Here is a 20,084-nt window from a genome sequence, read left to right as displayed (position 1 = left end):
GAAGTGTAGAAGTTGGAGTGTAACACAGCTGGATAAAACTAGGCCCAGTTTGTTGGGTCTTTTGTGGGCATGAATTTGCGTAAATTTATATTGATGTGGACATTTGAATCTATTTATGTACAGGTAGTCAGTCCTTATGACTATAATTGAGCTTGCAACTTTGGTCCTAACTCATTACAGTCATAAAGCGTGCCCTATTTTAGAATCTGTTTGGAGTGCCTGTTAGGTGAACCCATTACACACACTATGGACCATTTAAGAAAGCATGACATGTGGAAAACGAATCTATCAAATTGCAAAGTAATATGACGAATTAGATGGTTTGTTAAAGCAGCATTTGCAAACCACTTCTGTGTTATTGCTAAGACGATACATAATCATGGATATGTCACCAGCAGTTGAGGCTGACTCAGAGAGCTTTTATCTTTAGTTTTTGGGTCCCTGAGTTAATGTAAAATACTATTCCTTGCTCCAAGTTGTTCATCATAGGAATGATTTTCCAGATTATGTGTAGAATAGTGTATTTGATTGTGAATTATTATTATTTTCCTTTGTTACACAGTGGTGAGATTATGCATCATGATAAGCCATATAATACAATTCGTTAGATTTTGGTTTAGCACTGCTATGCGGACCCAACTACTATGATATATCAATAGCTCGATAGCTCAAAGTGATTAAACATTTAAAGAAAATGCTACACTTTTGAACATTGTTGATCGCTAGAGCTTGCTTACAGCTGTGGTTTTGATAAGAACGATTGCAGTTTACAATCTTGTCTAGGGAGATCAAGGGAGGAAAGATTGTGTGTGCCACATTTCACAACAGATTTGACTTGGAGAGGAAGTGGGAGGAGACGCTTAAGTTAAATAAACTAGGATTGCCCTGATTTACAAAGAAAACCCACAAAGATTCCTCTGTTGAGGACAAAACATTAACTAGGCACCCAGCAGTATCTCTCCCTTTTTCTCTTTCTAAAGAAATGTCTGCAGTCCCAATATAATATGTGTTGTTCTTCTCACCCTTGGCTACATCCGGTTCTGTACTTGTTTGTGTCTATGTTTCATTATTATTTGGTTTCACTGATTGACATCTTACGCTGATCACTATAACATTTCATTTATAATGAAGTCATTCTATTCAATCCTTGCAGCATCGTTGGGTATAACAGAACATAACTGCAGATAGCAAAGTAAAATTAGGTTAGACGCAATCCCCAGAGAGTATTCAGACTCCTATTTAAACAGGAGTTTTAATGGCTGATCCACAGCAACTAATGTCTGTGTGGCCCAAAACAATTAGAGGCACTCCTCATGTAAACAGAAATATTTCAAAACCATATTCATAAAGTATTTAACCAACCTTTCATGCCATTGTCCAGTAGAAAAGAGTGGCTGAAATTACATCTATGCATTTCATCCACATATTTGTGTGGCCAATGCCATTTTCCTTAGGGAATTAGAAATTTAATAATTTACAATCCAACATGATTTTTGCAAAAATCCTGTGAAATAAAATGAATGTAGGGCAGTTAATTAAGTTAAAATCTTTACCCTCCACTTTTTTAAAAAAATTGTGTTGTATCCTGTTAGGGTAATAGTTCTTGATAGTGCTATCGATACTTGTTTGAAATATGCCCTGCTCTGCTTGACGCTAAAGTTAGATATTTCGTCAATTCAGTAGAATCTATAAATATAGGAAGGCAAAAGCAAAGTCATGTCTTGCCATGCATATCTTATGTTCTGATATTCCTAGAAAGAATGTTCTGAATTTGCTTTAAATACTTGATAGATCTTTTTGCTGGGTATTTTAAACAGAAAATATAGTAAAGAAATATGGTACTGTATTTTCCGGCGTATAAGGCGACCCGGCTTATAAGACGACCCCCGACTTCGGCGACGAGTTGCATGCCTAGAAAGTCATCTTATATGCCGGAAACTATCGTTATTTCCGGGTATAAGACGACTCAGCTTATAAGACAACCCCCGACTTCAGCGCCGATTTCAATGCTTTCGAAAGTCGTCTTATACGCCGGAAAGTACGGTACTTAATTCTACAGATAACAACGGCAGCAAGAATAGCATACGCACAGTTCTGGAAAAATGAGAATATACCATCAGAGGAAGAAGTGATAAGAAAAATCCTGAACTGTGCTGAGATGGGCAAATTAACAAAAGAGATAAAAGAAAAGGAAGACACAGAGTACTATCTAATATGGAACAAGCGGTATGACTGGTTGGAGACTAGAAATAATAGAGGAGAATAAATGTGGAAAGGTCAAAAGTGAAAATGTGTGTATAATAATGTATAGTAATAACAATATGTATTATTCTTAGTATGAAGTATATAGTATGAAGGAAGAAAAATGCAAATAAGAAACAACGGGGCAACAAGGACAAATATTCTAAAGAAGAATAAGGGGGGGAAATGTAAATAATAGAAGATTACCGTTACGTATATACTCCTCCCCTTTTTTACTGTTAAAAAAAGGGGAGGAGTATATACTGTGTGTGTGTGTGTGTGTGTGTTATGTTTTGTTTAGATTTGTTTTGTTGGTTTAAAAATAAAAAATTAAATTTAAAAAAAACCTTGATAGCAATAGCATTTAGCTTTATATACTGCTTCGTGGTGCTTTACAGCCCTCTCTAAGCCGTTTACAGTGTCAGCCTATTGTCCCCCCAACAATATGGGTCCTCGTTTTACCGACCTCAGAAGGATGGAAAACCGAGTCAACCTTGAGCCGGTCAGGATCAAACTCTTGGCAGTGAGCAGAGTTAGCCTAAAATACTGCATTCCAAATGCTGCACCACCTGGGCTCTTAGTATGTGACTCTTTGTCTCCAATGAATGATTTTACAAAGCAGAGCTCTGTCTATTATATTGTTTTGTCATAGCCAAAGTAAACATTCACATTTAATCCCATAACTTATTGCCAGGGTTTTAACTCCTGTTATTTTTAAATGTACGAACATGGGAAACACACGCCGTGTCCTTGTCATCTTTTGATCCAGTGTGGTCAAGTGTAAATATATTAGCATTGAAATGTGCTTGATATACTGCTATTCTTCTGCTTAAAACCATTTGTTCCGGGGCCGTTCAAAATCACAACAGCACTGAAAAAAAAAAAAAAAAGACTTGCAACCAGCCCTCACACTTGCAAGCATCATAACATCCCCACAGTCATGTGATCAGAATTTGGGTGCTTGGCAACCAGCACGTTCAGGTAGTGCTCCACTTACAACAATTTGTTTAGTGACTGTTGGAAGTTATAATGGTATTGAAAAAAGTGACGTAGACCATTTTTTACCCTTATGACCATTGCAGCATCCCTGTGGTCATGTGATTTACATTTGGATGCTTGACAACTGGTTCATATTTATGACGGTTGCAGCGTCCCTGATCCCCTTTTGCGAGCTTCTGACAAGCAAAGTCAATGGGAAAGCCAGATTCACTTAACAACCATGTTACTAACTTAACGACTTCAGTGTTTCACTTGACAATTGTGGCAAGAAAAGTCATAAAATGGGGCAAAACTCATTTAAATGTCTCACTTAGCAACTGAAATTTTGGGCTCCATTGTGGTCGTAAGTCAAGGACTACCTGTATGCACTCCTCACTTTACCACCAGATCTTCATCGTTTTGTACAAGAATGATCTTTAAAAAATTGTTGGTCAGTTTTCGAAGCGTTGGTCCAGGTATGCTAGCATTCATTACTGTGCCAATCAATGTTTTCTGGAGCTAACTAGTTAGAGTCCACTCATTGGTTCATTTCTCTTTCAGACTGGGGAAAAAAGATAACAGCCATTTTTTTTAAAAAAAATCCATTTTTTAAACTTTTCATATTGTGGAAAGAGATAGGTGGTAGAGAGGAAGGTCAGGTAGCAAGGTTGCAGCATGTTTCTTGATTATTCTTTCTGGCTTGGCCAAAGTCGAGGAGGGTATATATAAATTTAGGCTGTTCAAACCGATCAGTCCTAGAAGAGATCAACCCCGACTGCTCCTTAGAAGGCCAGATCCTGAAGTTGAAACTCAAGTACTTTGGCCACCTAATGAGAAGGAAGGATTCACTGGAGAAGAGCCTAATGCTGGGAAAGATTGAGGGCAATAGAAGAAGGGGATGACAGAGAATGAGATGGCTGGATGGAGTCACTGAAGCAGTAGGTGTGAATTTAAATGGACTTCAGAAGATGGTAGAGGACAGGAAGACCTGGAGGAACGTTGTCCATGGGGTCGCGATGGGTCGGACACGACTTCGCAATTAACAACAAAAAACATTGCTTCTAGAATTGTCCTGTCAGCAAGTGCATGGGGGATAAATGGATGTGCCAGTCAGCAGTTTTGCACCCTGCCTGTATTGCTGGGTCTTAGAAAAGGTGGCCCTGTTTTGCCACGGGAATTCGTCCTTATGTGCCAAAGCACCTCTTTGAATCTAAAACCCTACATAGTTCTAATAACTGGGAAGAAGATCATCCGTCTATAAGACAGAGGCGGGGAACTGTGGCCCTTTTATGACTTGTGGACTCCAACCATGCTGGCTCAGGAATTCTGGGAGTTAAAGTCCACAAGTCATTAAAAAGGCCACAGTTCCCCGCCTCTGTCCTAAGGCCTGTGCACCTCCAGGCACAGCAGTTGCTCAGTCCAATTAAGCCAATTGACATAACTTGTTACTTGAACGGTTAGAATAGCTTTGGAGAACCTGTTCAGTCCCTCCTCATGAAATAGATATCTTAGTCTGACTTCTTTCTTGCAGTCTTTGTGTGACTTCAGCCAGATTAGTTGGGAAAGTCTTTACGCTCCCGGGATATGTGCGTGTGTGTGTGTCTACACTACAGCCAGGGAAGTCGGTTGGCATAACTTCTCAAAATGTTATTTTTTTTAAAAAAAAAAAATACAAGCAGAGGATGACCAAAATTAACATAAATCTGGTACAGTAAGGATTCCTTGTGGGCAAAAACTAGGCCAGTAGCAGGAAACTGTAGGAAGCCTGCTCTGGTAATTGGGACATACTATCAGCAGACAAGCCTGATGTTAGGCTGGCTGACCTGTTTTTTTGCCAGCAAGCAAAGGAAAAAGTGAGGGCTTTTTTATTTGTTGACATCATGACTAGGTTTGTAAAAAAGGATACAAGGATATTATTGAATGATACAGTTTGCCATGCTGTGTTCTGTTTTGCTAGAGCTCCCCTACTCATACCAGTGAAGGGTTTCTAGAGATCAGTGTTTCTCAATCTCAGAAACTTTAAGCTGTGTGGACTTCAACTCCCAGAATTCCTTAGCCAGCCATGCTGCCTAGAGAATTCTGGGAGTTTAAGCTGCCAAGGTTGAGAAACACTGCTATAGATCATTGCAGGAAGAATAACACAATATATTGCGACCTAGAGGGACAAACGACCTCGTTTTTCAAAAATGAATTTGCACATGTTGTTTATATCATAGTCCAGGGGTCCCCAACCCCTGACCATGGCCTGTTTGGAACTGGGCCGTTCGAATGGTAGCTGGCGTGCACACGTGCAAGCAGCAGGCCAGCACGTGTGCACATGTTCGTGTGCACATGTTCACACGACTCAACTTGCACGAGTTGAGCTATGTGTGTGTGCGTGCACCAGCCGGGTGCTCACACAAGTTGAGCTGTGCACATCTGCGCTGGCCCGGTTCCCTTTTTCTCCCCTCCTCCAGCCAAGCCGCAAAAGTTGGGGTCCTCTGTCATAGTCTATTGAATTAAACCACAGTTGTTGACTATGTGCTGAAGTTCCATTTACAAGCTACAGTGGACAGGCTTATACAACATGCTGAGGCAAAAACAAGCAAGCCACACTAAGGTTTAAATAATATGTAAATCCAGTTTATTGTGCCTTAGTTTAAAAAGTATTGTTTAGCGCAACATAGGAATCTAAACATAATACTATATTTCTACTTGGATCAGGAAATAGCGAGGATTATCTCTGTTTTTCTGGAGAGTTAAGCTTAGACTTTATGCTAGTGTTAAGCACACTGTAAAGTGCTTACATAAATTACTAAGACCATTTTATTGTACAACTGCTTTAAAATGGTCACACAAGTGTTTACTGAAGACCCTTAAACTGCTTTTAAGCAACCAAACAAAACCAATACAGCTTGTAAAAATGAACTCCCTTTTGCCAAGGTGAGTAAATTCCCTAATTCTGTAACCTCGTTAAAGCAGTTTTCACAGCAGAAATTGACATTAGTTTTTGGAGAATCTATCCTTTCAGTATCACAACAATCCTAACAGCCTTAGATAGAGCTTCTCATTACATAATTCAAAGAATTGTTTCTGGATTAGCTGTTTAATGTCAAAAATAAAGCTGAGTGGCCTAAAACTTTTAAGACTTGTTTCTCCCAAGTCCTGGAGTTGATGAATACATTTGTGTTGAGGAGGAAGAATGTGTGGAACAACAACAACAATTCTTTCCACAATGACATAAAATGATTAAAAGCCTAGTATAACTATGTATACATTGTTAAAATATGCTAAATTAGATGTTCAGCCATATAGGGAGGCATGGAGAACATCAGTGATAGTTCGTTCATTCTGGCATCTATGGGGTCATTTTGGTATCATAATTTTATAGATCTAAAATTATGGTTAATTGAACAAAGATGATTATTTTGTGTTCTATGAACATCTGCCTCTTTTTAGTGACAAATTGATGAATTTAGCTTAATTGACAGAGAAGCGCTGCTCAGAAGCCATATGACGTATTCATGAGTTTTAAGGCCTCTATTTTGAACAAAAATGATTTCACATAATAATTTGGTCTCTGGAAGGCTTATCCTTTTTGTAGATAATCATGCTCTCCTGAAAGTTTCATGGCCTCTGTCTGGAACAGGAGGACAATAAAAGTGGAAATGGTTCACTTCTCTGCCATATTTCAGCATTTTCTCCTGGTATTTAATTTTGTGAGATGTTCAACAGACAGAGGCTGTTCAATGGCTTGTAAATCAGCAAAACAATACTAATCTACCAGGATTAGGATAAGTGGAGATGAATTTTACTTGATTCCCGAGGGCTCACTTTAGTATTCTTGTTCCCTATAGGTTCAAGTTCTCACGGACACCCTCTCTAAATGAAAGAATTTAGACCTGAAATATGGAATCTCCAATCATGATTACTCAACTTTCCTGAGCAGTTAAGAGCTGTGGGAGGGTTCTTAGGCTGAAGGATTGTTGAATGTTTTGTGACGTGATTAGTCAAATTAGTTTGATTTAATGAACAATGTAACCACTGTAATTTCTTTCACGAATTAGTTGTTCACGATTCCCCATAGGAAGGCACGATGAAGCTGAATGTTAACAATCTACAATGACCTTGATTGAATATTCAGATTTTGTAAGTTAATTCAGAAGTAAACATTGGCTTCAAGAGTTCAAAGTAAATGACACTTCCAATTCCTTGTTCCAAATGTCAAGTACAAAAAAAGAAGAAATAAGAAGAAGAAAAACAGAGCTGGAAGCTGCTGTAAATTTTTAAGGAACTGATTATCAATGGTTATATACTGAGATGCTTTAGTTTAAGAGGCAATTAAAGAAACCAAAACACAATATCTGAATAATTTGGAGTGTTAAATCAGATTTATAGTGGCATAAGCTTTCATGGACTATACCAAGGAAACTTGGCCCTTTTATGACTTGTGGACTTCAACTCCCAGAATTCCTCAGCCAGGACTATACCTCTCCTCCCCAGTTACATGTTGATTCTTCCCAATGTGTATATGTACAGACAATTTTATATCTCAAAGGTTTATTTTAAAATGATAGTAATTGTCAGTAGTTGAACAAATCTATTAAATTATTATATATATTATACATTACACATATTATCCAACCTACGACTATAATTGAACCTAGAATTATGGTCATATATAGGTCATCACATAATCGTTAAGCAGGTCATCATATAACTCAATTTTACAACTTTTTTCGGGTGGTGGTCTTTAAGCAAAACATTGTAGTTGTCCATAATGGGTGGGGGTTTTATGCCAGAAACTGGAATAAAGGCCATTTTGCAGCCAAACCCCCCCCAAAAAGAAGATCGCAGTCATGTGACTGTAGGATGCCGCAAACGGTCATAACTGCAGATCGGTTGCTGATACCCAAAATGTGATCACATGACTGGGGTAGGCAACCCTCAGGACATTGAATCTGGTTTGTAAGTACCCTTTTTTGAATCCGTCCTTACTTCGGTTGCTAAGCAACCGATTGTAAGTCAAGGACTACCTATAATGTAGGGCGGCTGTACTAAAAGGAAGCAAAATCTGACATTAATACTGTCCTGTATATTAGCAGATCTTAATCTGCTTGTATAGCGGAAAAAAACCTGCCAGAGTTTCACATTGTGACGTACACCTATCAAAATGAAGCCTACAAGAAACATTCAGTTCTGTGACAGTGAGCTTTCATTCATAAAAATAAATAAATAAATGTCAGACTGTTGTGCTTAGCTGAGATTTTCTCTCGAGCATGGTTTTAAACCACATCCAATTCACTCTCACCGCCCAAGGCTTTAATTTTGGAATTAATGGTTTTCTTCGGCGGATCCCGCTGCCTTCAAACTTTCAAAAGAGTGGTCATAAATGAACCCATGGCGTTAGTCTTACTCTAGAAACCAAAAGCAGGAAGGGACTTAAAGCAATCTCAGGATGATTCATCTGAGGTTTGCCATTTAAATTCAGAAACAAATACTGGCCCAGTGTTATCTGTCCTTTCCAGATCTGATTGCTAATAATAACTCTTCCTTCTTGGACACCCGCCCCTGTATCGTATTGTAATTTTCAGCAATGTGGGATGGGGTTTTGTTTTTGTTTTTTGTTTTTTAAAAACAAAAGCAATGAAACTTGGATGAACTGTTCATTTGCAGAGCCATTGCTTGCTGTGTCAGGCATTAATCAGCCTTCCTGAGTTCAGGGTAGTTATCTGTTAAATAATAATAAAAAATAAAACAGGAAGAATAGCTAGGAAACCACCACCCACCCCTCTGAAAAAAAAATATTAGGGATCTGTCAAAAGTGCAAGTGAAGCTTGTTTATCGGAAATTACCAAGCAAGATTCTACAAGTAAGCTACTCATCTGTTCATACCTCACTAAAAGGGGTTGCTTTTAGAAGGATTTGGCAGATGAACTGAAACCATAAATCTATTAGTTTTTTTTTTAAAGTCCTGTGAATGACATAATAGCAATAGCACTTAGACCAGGGGTGTTAAACTGCCAGCGTCACCAGGAAACCACGCCCACCCCATTGCCGGCAATGGGGAAAAAACTGTGATACGTTGCAGAACATCATGTGACGTCACAAGTTTGACATGTCTGACTTAGACTTATATACCACTTAATAGTGCTTTACAATCCTCTGTAAATGGTTTACAGAGTCAGCATATTGCCTCCAACAATCTGGATCCTTATTTTACTGACCTTGGAAGGATGGAAGGCTGTGTCAGCCCTGAGCCGGTCAGGATCGAACTCCTGGCTGTGGACAGAGTCAGCTTGCAATACTGCATTCTAACCACGGCGCAACCACTGTAAACATTTACAGGGATTATTTTCTTCTCTACACTACTAGGGTAGAGATGGATCATGGAAGTATGGGAATCAGATTTTTCGAAGAGATGGAACAGGAGAATCTAATGGAGAAATATATGTGGGACTGCTTTTTTGGGAGAGACAAAATCATCACCTTAACCAAAAAATCTGAATTACATCACTATAATAAAGACATTGTTTGAGCTTCAGTTTATTTAAATACCGTAAATGCCGGCGTACAAGGCGACCCGGCGTATAAGACGACCCCCGTCTTTATAGCCGGGCCGCATTCCTAGAACGTCGTCTTATACGCCGGAAACTACCAGTATTTCCGGCGTATAAGACGACTCGGCGTATAAGACGACCCCCGTCTTTGGCGCCGATTTCAGCGCTCGCGGAAGTCGCCTTATACGCCGGCATTTAGGGTAGATCGAGGCTGCAGGAATATATTTAAGTGAGATCTGAAAATTGTTCGATTTTAGAAGAGTTTTAACTGAGTTAAAATTCGTGACTTATTCTCTAAAAGGTCTTCAATAAAATTTAATAATTCAAGGGCATTTCTTAATACAAAATTTAACTCAGGTTGGGTTTAGTTTGCTTTCTGCTTCATAAAAATGACTTAATGTAATTAATTGGGCAAGAATGGCTAAAATTAGTTTTGTTGTCTGAACTATCAGTAAATGCGGACTATAAACGGATAAATCAAAATCTGTTCTCATCTTGGCTTTGCCTGCTTATAGGCACTCATAGTGCGGGTTTTAATATTTTATAGTCCCTCCTCTTTGGAGCCTTGGTGGCATTATTGCTGTTGATTTGGGCCCTGATTCTATGTTCAGAAAGCCTATTCTACAGTCATTAACTTGCTATCAGTTAAAGCAGGGGTCTTCAAATTTGGCCCTTTTATGACTTGTGGACTTCAACTCCCAGAATTCCTCAGCCAGTGTGGAATTCTGGGAGTTGAAGTCCACAAATCATAAAAGGGCCAAGTTTGAAGACCCCTGAGTTAAAGGGTCTTGTCTGTGTTGGCACCCATGTGCGGGAATGCAGCGCCCTCTAGAGATGACTAGCTGATATTTCTCTTAATAGCATTTTAGCCACAGATTGCTGCTGCTTTTGTGTCGGAAGTGCTTCCGGGTTGAAAGGATTAACTGGGGATATCACTGTTGCCTGGGTGATGCCCAGTTGGGGATTCCTTTCATGTCCCCATTAACGATTCCATTGAAGTGTAGGTAACCCCCTTTGTATTTCAGAACCCCTTTTCTGTTGTACTATTTTAGGTCTATTGTTTTGTATTACATTCTCTTATTTGGGATGCCAACATGCTCTATTGTTATATTGCATTTCTAAAAATTTTTTTTGCTGTGAATACCCAGAGAGTTTGCTGCAAGCCAGCTCATAAATAATGTAAATAAATAATGACATAGATACATTTTTCTCAATATAATTCTGGTATTTAACCAATTAGACGATATCAAATTTTGAGTGTTTGCTTTGATTGTCTCTCTTTTTTGGGGAGCAGGGCAATTTCTGGATGAACTTGCATCCAAGTCCTATTGGAAACATGACAGCTGAGAAAGAAAACATTGCAATCTCATAAGCATATTACTGTTCATATGGTAAACTACCTTTAAGTATAGCATTCTTTACAAATAGCCTTTGCTCTACCACCATTTGTTTAATGAACATGTGAAAGACACTGAAATGACTAATTTTCACACTTACCGACCGTTGTCCCATGATCAAAATTTGGACTCTTGGCAACTAGTATGTATTTATGACAGTTGCACCATCTGGGGGCCATGTGATCATCGTTTGCAACCTTCCCAGCTGGCCTCCAACAAACAAAGTCAAAGGAAAATCAGATTCACTTAACAACTGGGCAAATTTAACCTTGGCAAAAAAAAAAAAAAAAGATCATAAAATTGGGCACATCTTACTAAACTGCGTGGAGTTTAGCAATGGAGGTTCTGCTCCCATCCATAATCATAAATTGAGGACAGCCTTGCTATTGAAAGAAGTTAAAATCAAAGCACAAATGATGACTGCACTAAAAAAAATAGTTTTAAGATTTACATTTAGCTTTATTGGTTATGGGCATATAAAAATAATAAAACATGCATCTATGAATACAGTGGACAGGCTAAAACTGTAAGAATATTTTGTAAGACAAAAATGAACAAAACATAATTGACAGTTACTCTGGTTGAATACCTCAACCCCTGCTTTTGAATTGACCATTCTCAACTTTGCATGCTTCCACTATAAATGGCATTATGATGTAGGTTTCTATTAATTTCCTTATCTCACAGAACAGCCCTGTATCCTATTCCATTGGAAATTACTCTTTTATCTCTTTATAGCTGCCACCAAAAATTAACAGCTGATTCAATCATTTTTAGTATCACTGTCAAATAGGTTGCACATCCTTCATTTTTCAGAGTGTGATAAATAATCTTGATCTTACAGTCCTGCAAGAATTGTAAGAAAAGAGCGTATGAATTATACTTCTTCTCTCTAAGGACAGAACCAATTATATGAAATGCACTTAACATATCCAGTCAAAACGAAGTAGATCTGGTTGTAGAAAAGAGATAGCCAGTTCTTCAATATAATTAGCTAGTTTTTCGTAATAGGCAGTGATAAAAATCCTTCTCTGCTTTCTCCAGTGTGTGTCATGTATGTGTCGTGTGTGTCATGTATGTGTTTCACTTTGTGATCAGGCAACTAAATTTCATTTTTGATGTGTGCCGTTGTGCCCACAGTAAAAAAAATGACAATAAAGGTTATCTCATCTCATCTCATCTTAAGAGAGGAACTCTTTGGGACAGAAGGAATTCCAAAGATGTTATGTAGAAAGACGGAATGAAGATTAGAAAAATCATATAGTTGGGGAGTTCAGTCTGCTTTTTTCATATTCTTAGAATATTACAGAATAACAAAGTTGGAAGGGACTTGGAGGTCTTCTAATCCATCCCTCTATTCAAGTAGGAGACCTTATATCATTCCGGACAAATGGCTGTCCAATCTCTTCCATGATGGAGCACCCACAACTTCTAAAGGCAAGCCATTCCAGTGATTAATTATTCTAATTGTCAGGAAATTTCTCATTTCTAGATTGATTCTCTCCTTGATTGGTTTCTATGCATTGCTTCTTGTTCTTCCTTCAAGTGCTTTGGAGAATAGGTTGATGCCCTCTTCTTTGTGGCAGCCCATCAGATATTGGAATCCTGGTATCTTGACATCCCTAGTCTTTTCATTAAAGTAGACATACCCAATTTCTGCAATTGTTCTTCATATGTTTTAGCCTCCAGTCCCCTAATCATCTTTGTTTAATTCTGGGCAAAAAGTAAAATATTTGCTTTAGCAAAATAATAACTTCATTTCTTTGGTCCAAGAAAAGTCCAAAATAATTCATTTGCAATGAACTATTTCTTCATGGCAGTTGGTTTAGTAACAGTAATAACAAGAAGCTTAATGGAAATAATGTGTTTCTAGAACCAGTAAATCATTGAAAATTTTGTCCCAGCACCAAAAATTAACAGCCTGCTGTAAAACAAGTCCCTTGAAAGGGAAATGTTGAAAATACAATTCTCAGAAATATAACACTGAGATTCTAGCTCATAAATTGTGAGAAATTTAATTGTAGGTTTTAGGAAGGCAATACTTCTGATGCATTTGTTGTGTTCAAACACAGATGGAATAACAGTAAATTAAACGATGCCATTTATGTTCATCTTGGGCATTGCACATACACCTTCATTATGGATGCTCCTTTACTCCACAGCTCTTTTCATTTTTCTTTTTTTGGGGGGGGATCCAGCAATGGGTGGGGGACCCATGAATCTGTTTGCTCTCTTTAGGTAATTAAAGCATCTTGAGGATGAGTGACTAAGTTAGCTGATTCGCTTGTGAATAAAGTGTCACTATGGCAACAGGTCTCCAGTGATATGCAAACTCTTTGAACAATCTGAGGAAGAATGGTACCTTTCCTTTCGTTTCTGTGGTGATGAGCTGAAGAGAGGCCCAAAATAAACACTACAACTCTAATGTTTAAACATGCAGCATCTTCGTTCAAAAGTATGTTTGAACAAGGCTTATATTGGTTCGGAATATATTTTGGAGGAGCAGCAAATAGGCCTATTGACTCCTTCGCTTCCTGTTTTTCATTTTACCATGTAGGTAGCACCTTCAAAGAAGTGGCATTCTAATGTAGAAAAATGACTCCTTGGAATAGAACATATAAACACTTTGCATGCTATAATTCAAAGTCCAGGACTATTTTTGCACAATGCACCATAGGAGTACCAAGGTTAACATTCTGAACACACCCTGTCTCCTGTTTCTGTTGGCACCGAATGCTGTTCCACCCACTCTTTCTAAAACATTTTATTTGCTTGCTAACATGCTGTTAAGACTGTAGGTGCTTGTGCTCTTTGGTATCTGGATTATTCCAGATTGTTCTAGGCCTGTACAGCAGTAGACCAATTCATAGAAAGATCCAGCTAATGGGCTTTGAAGGCAGAAGTCAGGAGGTCTTTTTTGCTGTTACATTATAGGTGCAGCTTTTCAAAACTATATTGGAGTATCCATGCAGTGGAGAAACTGAGGCCCAGAAGAACAGTCTTCATTTATTATTTTTTTTTGACATTGGATTCCTTTTAATCCATAATCCTTAAGGCAACAGAAAAGACACCTTTTAGAGCAGGGGTCTTCAAACCTGACCCTTTTATGACTTGTGGACTTCAACTCCCAGAATTCCTCAGCCAGCGTGCCTGAAGACACCTGTTTTAGAGAGTCTATGGAGATTCTCAGTCATCCAGGTCATGGTTGTCCCAAAGGAGGCAAGTGAACTTTCTTGTGTTTCTTTTGAAGATGTTTCGCTTCTCATCCAAGAAGCTTCTTCAGCTATGACTAGATGGTGAGGAGTGGAAGGACTTCAGTTGGAGATTGTGCTTGTGCATCAGTTTGAGATTCAGGCAGCACAGACTCATCCCCAACAGCCTGTGTGCCTGTTTTCAACAGTGAAGGGAGCCAGGGCAGAAAACATCCTGCAGCCAAGAAGGCTCCACACACATTGACACTTCTCAGGTGACCCTGAGGACACAGGTAAACCTCCAAAATGGTTTCAACGACTCTCTAAAGCAGGCATGCATGTCAAACTCGTGATGTCGCATGACATATTGCAACTTTCCCCCCAGTGCCGCAATGGGGTGGGTGTATGCCTGCTCGAAAGGAATGCAAATGACCTGCTGTCTGCAAGGAATATAACTCCTTCTACTCCCCACCATCTAGTCAGAGCTGAAGAAACTTCTTGGATGAGAAGTGAAATTCTTCAAAAGAAACACAAGAAAGTCCAGTGGGCTCCTGAAAAAAGCATCTTTGGGACGTCTTCTAGAGTTGAGGTTTTTCAGGCATTAAAATAGGGCTCTTCTTAGTCAAGAGTAGTGAAAAAGATAGATGGAAGTTTGCTTGGGTCCAGGGTTGTCGTCCATCCTTTGTGAGGCTTCTTTGTGTGGTCATTGTAAAACACAATCGGAAGTTGCAGAGCTCAGTCAGTTAGGGAAGGCAATAATAAGCCTATGGCATGCTTCCTGTGCAATGCACATTGTTCTGATGTAACTCCCATGCCTGGGTGGATTTCTTCCTGAGCCTAAAAGCTAGCTTGTTTATGAATTAAAGTGGAAAACTGCTTCAGCAGTTCCCCTAATATACTCCTGAGCAGCATGCCAAGAGAAATTTATTTCTCTGTACCTTTGAGGTTTCTTCACTTCCTTCTTTTCCTTCAAGGCAATCTGGGACTGTTTTTCTTGAAATGTTAATTCAAGGATATTCTTGGTGGTGTGGGTGAAAAGCAGCTTTCTTCTAATTTAAGGAAATTCGTAGGCAGCCTGAGAAGATTTAGCTTCTGAGAGTACAGAGCAATTAAAAAAAAACCAACAACCCACTAAAGATTTTAGATTTATCGGCTAAACTGAGATTGATAGTTGGCTTACACGTCCTACATGCACATGGATCCCCACATCTGGCGAGCGAATCAAACCTTTAGGGGCCAATACGAAAAGGTCAATCTCGTCTTTTGTGTATGTCTGTGGGTTGCAAAGGGCAGGTGCAAAAGACTCAACGGATAAATAGATCATACTGAAATCAAATAAACAACATTTTCGTATGCATGAATGAGCAATAGATTGCTTTTCTCATTTTTAGAGATGAAATAGAATCTTGGGATAAACACTAGTTTGTGTTTGCTAGCAGTTCCATCAGGGGGCTCCAAGGGCCCTGAAAATGGAAACCTAGATGGAAAATCCTCTCACAATGGTTTTACAATTACTATTCCCCTTGCATTAAACCACCAAGTTCAGCAGACTCAAGTAATTAAAAAAGAGCCCCTTTGGTCTACTATTTAAGGCACCAGGCTAGAAAGCAAGAGACTATGAGTTCCAAGTCCCACCTTAGCCATGAAAGCCAGTTGGGTGACTTTGGGCCAGCCACTTTCTCATTTGTAAGAAAACAACCAAGCTCAGAAAGTACCAAGGAATCCACATATCTGTAACAGACACACGCTTGCACACATACACTTACTCAGGGGTCTTCAAACTTGGCCCTTTTATGACTTGTGGACTTCAACTCCCACGTGCCTGGCTGAGGAATTCTGGGAGTTGAAGTCCACAAGTCATAAAAGGGCCAAGTTTGAAGACCCCTGCAATAAACACCTACATACACTAGTACATATTTGGAAGCTTAGGTGGTACTTGACAAGATTGATATTTTTTTAATGTGGGCCGGGTCCAAACCTCTGTCATCTGTGGGGCACTTCTTCCTGGTCCCAGTTCAAATACATTTGATACTAGCGATTAGCTCTGCTTTTTGTTTCAGAACCTATGCTACGAAATGAACTGTCCTTTAGAGATGAATCCAGCCTCTCATTACCATTTAGAAGAAGTTCAAAAATGTATTTATTTCCCTCGGCGTTTTAATGCTACTGTTCGACTATGGTGAATTTGGGGGCTTTTGTGTTTTTGTTTTATCGTTGTCATTTTTAAATGCTGATTTTGATGGAAGGTTCAGCCGTATTGTCATCTGCAGGGAGCCATTAAGGGAGGGGGCAGTGTATAAATCTGTCAAATAGAGCTTCTGGATAAATAAATAAATACACTGGATGCTCAGTTTGGTGGCGCAGATGGTGGCTTTGATGCAGATGGTGGTTGCATGCTTAGTGCTTTTAGTAGCCCAATGGTCAGATTTAGCAGTCAGTACTGTACCCAGATCTAAATCTGATTGTGGTGCGTAAGCATCAAGGACGAGTGCATTAACCCTCAAGTGTTAAAGATGGAAGAAATCGCAGAGCTCATGTTGAATTGCAAGAGGTTGGCTATGAAATGTGAAATCCTTTTTTCCCTGAGTTTCAGAGGTGGCATTTGAGCTGGTCCTTGCTTTACAATGGCAGCTCTGTTTAGGCATCCAAGACAAAGTTGGTTGTGAATAAAAGAAGATTTCTTTTCCCGTTTAGGCACTGGCAGCCAATGGTGGCATTGGGTTTGCTGTGGCCGAGCCTCAGATCGCCATGTTCTGTGGAAAGCTGAATATGCATGTGAATATCCAGACTGGGAAGTGGGAGACCGATCCTTCCGGGACAAAAAGCTGCTTTGGAAGGAAGGAAGAGATTCTACAGTATTGTCAGGAGGTAAATGAACGTGCTGTGCAATTGGTTTCAGCCAACATCAAAGCTTGTGACTCAACTCCTCCTATCTGGTCTTCTCCGCAGTGTGATTCTGAAATTGCCACTTGAGAACCCTTTCATATGAAAATACATATAGGAGAAGACTAGGCTGAGCCCGAGGGAGGGGTGAAACGTGTCATCAGTCACGGGTTCCTTTGCGCCCACAAGAGATTTAAATCCCGCCCACCTTAAATTCCATTGACTCTTATCTACCGCCAATTGGCTTTGGGCCATTTGTAGTTCAGATAGTTGTAGAGAGCTTAAGCTTGCAATAAATCTTTATATCCATTTGAACTGCCTGGATCTTCTGATTTCCCTGGTGCTTGACAGCATGCATGCAGTGGGACATTCTGTGTCAACCTTGGCTAGTGAGTTCCTCCTTTTAGTGAAAGTTCAAAAGCACTGGTGGCTTTATATTTAGCTCTTCTGAAGCATTTGGCAGGACATTTGTTAGGATACAGATCTTAACTGCCCTAGCTTTGTGGGCTACTTAGAGGTAGTTCCTAAATAAGCAAAACAAACAAAAAAACAGAAAACCCAAGCCACAGTTGTTTATGTCTTCTAACATTCAGGGCTTAAAATTAGTGGGCAGATAATGATGGCATTTTGCTCCATGTGTTTAACTGGGTTGTTCTCCAGGCATATTTGGATAGCCAGGCCAAGCCCAACAAGATACTGCTCTGATAATGTCAGGCACAAAAGACCAGGTCCACATATGAAGGTCCAGTTAAATTGATTTATTGCTAAACAGTCTATGCATAGGAATCTTCTCAAATAACGGTTAACACTTGGAGTTAGACAAGGGCTCGTGGAATTCAAGATTGGACTTAGTCTGCTTGTGACTACATAGGAATTCTAGGCTGCTTCCTTTTTTAACTCCACCCCCAGGTTCTGCCACTCCTCCTCCTACATCTAGATGAAGTTACTGACTGGGCAACCGTGAAGCTTTCTTAAGGCTCTTCCTTTTACTGCTTCCTTTCTTCTTGGCAGGAATCTCTCAGTTTTTTATGTATTGCCTTGTTTTATTTCATTTCATGTTTTACTCTTAAAAATAGATTTATCCAGACCTTCAGATTACCAACGTGGTAGAAGCCAATGAACAAGTTAACATTAAAAACTGGTGTAAGAAGGGGAAGAAACAATGCAAGGGCCATACCCATATTGTTGTACCCTTCAAATGTCTTGGTAAGTATTTATTTATCTTGATTTATATGGCTGCCCATCTCACTGTTGCAACGCTGACTGGCTAACAAGAATTAAACTGTACAGTATAAATGCAATATATATTTGAGAAAAAAATAAATAAATAATACAATGTTCTCAACCAACTAATACAGAGTGGTTCCTGAAAGCACGAGGTGTACCTGCTTGATTTACCATTCAGGCTTCTTTTTACTTATTTTCATTGCCAAGATTTGTATATGTAATCCTTGTACCAGCATGATTAGTGCATACTGATCTTCATTGTGGTGTTTCTTTTAACAGAGTTTTGTAAATATTTAAGTGCAACATCAGTACTACATCGAATTGGTTTAATTTGTGCCAACATTGGCAACTGGAATTAACTGCAGTATTGATTTAACTCAATGTAGCTGAATATTGCCTCCCACAGAGATAAACCAGAAAAGCCTAAAATTGTGTAGTCTGTTGCATTCTTATTCATGATCTTAAATAAATAAATAAATAAATAGGATGAAAATGTAAGCTTTTGTGTCCTTTATGTCAAAGATACTTTTTCTGAGAAAAGGATTATCTCCATTTACGATCTCCATTTACAACATGTTTACTTACAGTTTTCCACCATGCCTGTAGTTTAATGGCCTTGGCAGATGTTTTATGACCACTACATTTGCTTAGCGACTGCTGCAAAAGAACAATAGTAAAATCAGTCATGACTTACGATCACGATGGGCAGGTTCCATTTATAGTCGTAAGCCGAGGACCACCTGTATATCAAGATTGCCTTGTAGAAGCTGTGGGGGATGCAATTTGTCTCCTCAGCTTTCCTAAGCTGTGTGTGTGTGTGTGTGTGTGTGTGTGTGTGTGTGTGTGTGTGTGTGAGAGAGAGAGAGAGAGAGAGAGAGAGAGAGAGAGTGCATTCCCACAAGCATAATTGCCCAATACTTGATTAGATGGCTCGAATTATCAACCTCAAAACCTTCTCTATCTTTTGCAAGAGTGTTTCCTGTAAGGAAACAAACCTCGTGCGCCATATATTATGCAGAAGGAACACCAACTGAAGAAATGCTGTTCTTAGGTGTATTGGCAATATCTAAGAAGAATGGCTGTGCTGTGGTTTTGGAGATTTGAATGCTGTGTTGATGCTCCTAGCAACCCTCAGAAAGGAACAAAATGTTGCTTCTGAATAGTTTGCAGGTCTAAGGTTTTTCATGTATCCGAATAGAAAAAGTCTGGGCATTTGTTTCCCTGTTCTTTTGGGAAACAATTGCTTGCTGTTTTCAAAGAGAAACATTATTGCAATGGTTTCTAGCTTGCCTAAACACATATAAAGCTTTCTTTCTTTCTTTCTTTCTTTCTTTCTTTCTTTCTTTCTTTCTCTCTCTCTCTCTCTCTCTCTCTCTCTCTCTCTCTCTCTCTCTCTCTCTCTCTCTCTTTCTCTCTTTCTTTCTTTCTTTCAGGCATAACTTTTCAAAGGGGGGAAGGGCCAGTTTTCCTAATTTAGTGAATGAATGTACGTGGGTCCTGTTGTGCTTACGTTAGACAGCTTATCCTATTTAAAGATCAGGATTATAAAGCCTGATTGGAAATATTTATTTATTTTCTTTCAAGATTGGTAAAAAGCCCAGCTGAAAATATTTTCAAGAAGGGGGAAA

The 20,084-nt window shown here is 39.2% G+C and overlaps 1 protein-coding gene across 4 annotated transcripts in view; it reads left to right on the top strand.

The window, feature by feature from the left end:
- APLP2 (amyloid beta precursor like protein 2) overlaps positions 1–20,084 on the top strand; it is a 46,857-nt gene that overhangs the window by 6,829 nt on the left and 19,944 nt on the right. For all 4 annotated transcript variants that reach the window (XM_039334523.1, XM_039334522.1, XM_039334521.1 and 1 more), the window contains exons 2-3: positions 17,041–17,214; positions 18,306–18,435. In XM_039334523.1, the coding sequence (XP_039190457.1) occupies positions 17,041–17,214; positions 18,306–18,435 (304 nt within the window). The remainder of the gene's footprint in view (positions 1–17,040; positions 17,215–18,305; positions 18,436–20,084) is intronic.

Source organism: Crotalus tigris, unplaced genomic scaffold, assembly GCF_016545835.1.
Source record: "Crotalus tigris isolate CLP2741 ecotype Arizona unplaced genomic scaffold, ASM1654583v1 scf7180000017631.5181431, whole genome shotgun sequence".
NCBI lineage: Eukaryota > Metazoa > Chordata > Lepidosauria > Squamata > Viperidae > Crotalus > Crotalus tigris.
The sequence above is the reverse complement of the archived record's forward strand: the minus strand, read 5'-3'. Positions and strand labels throughout refer to the sequence as shown.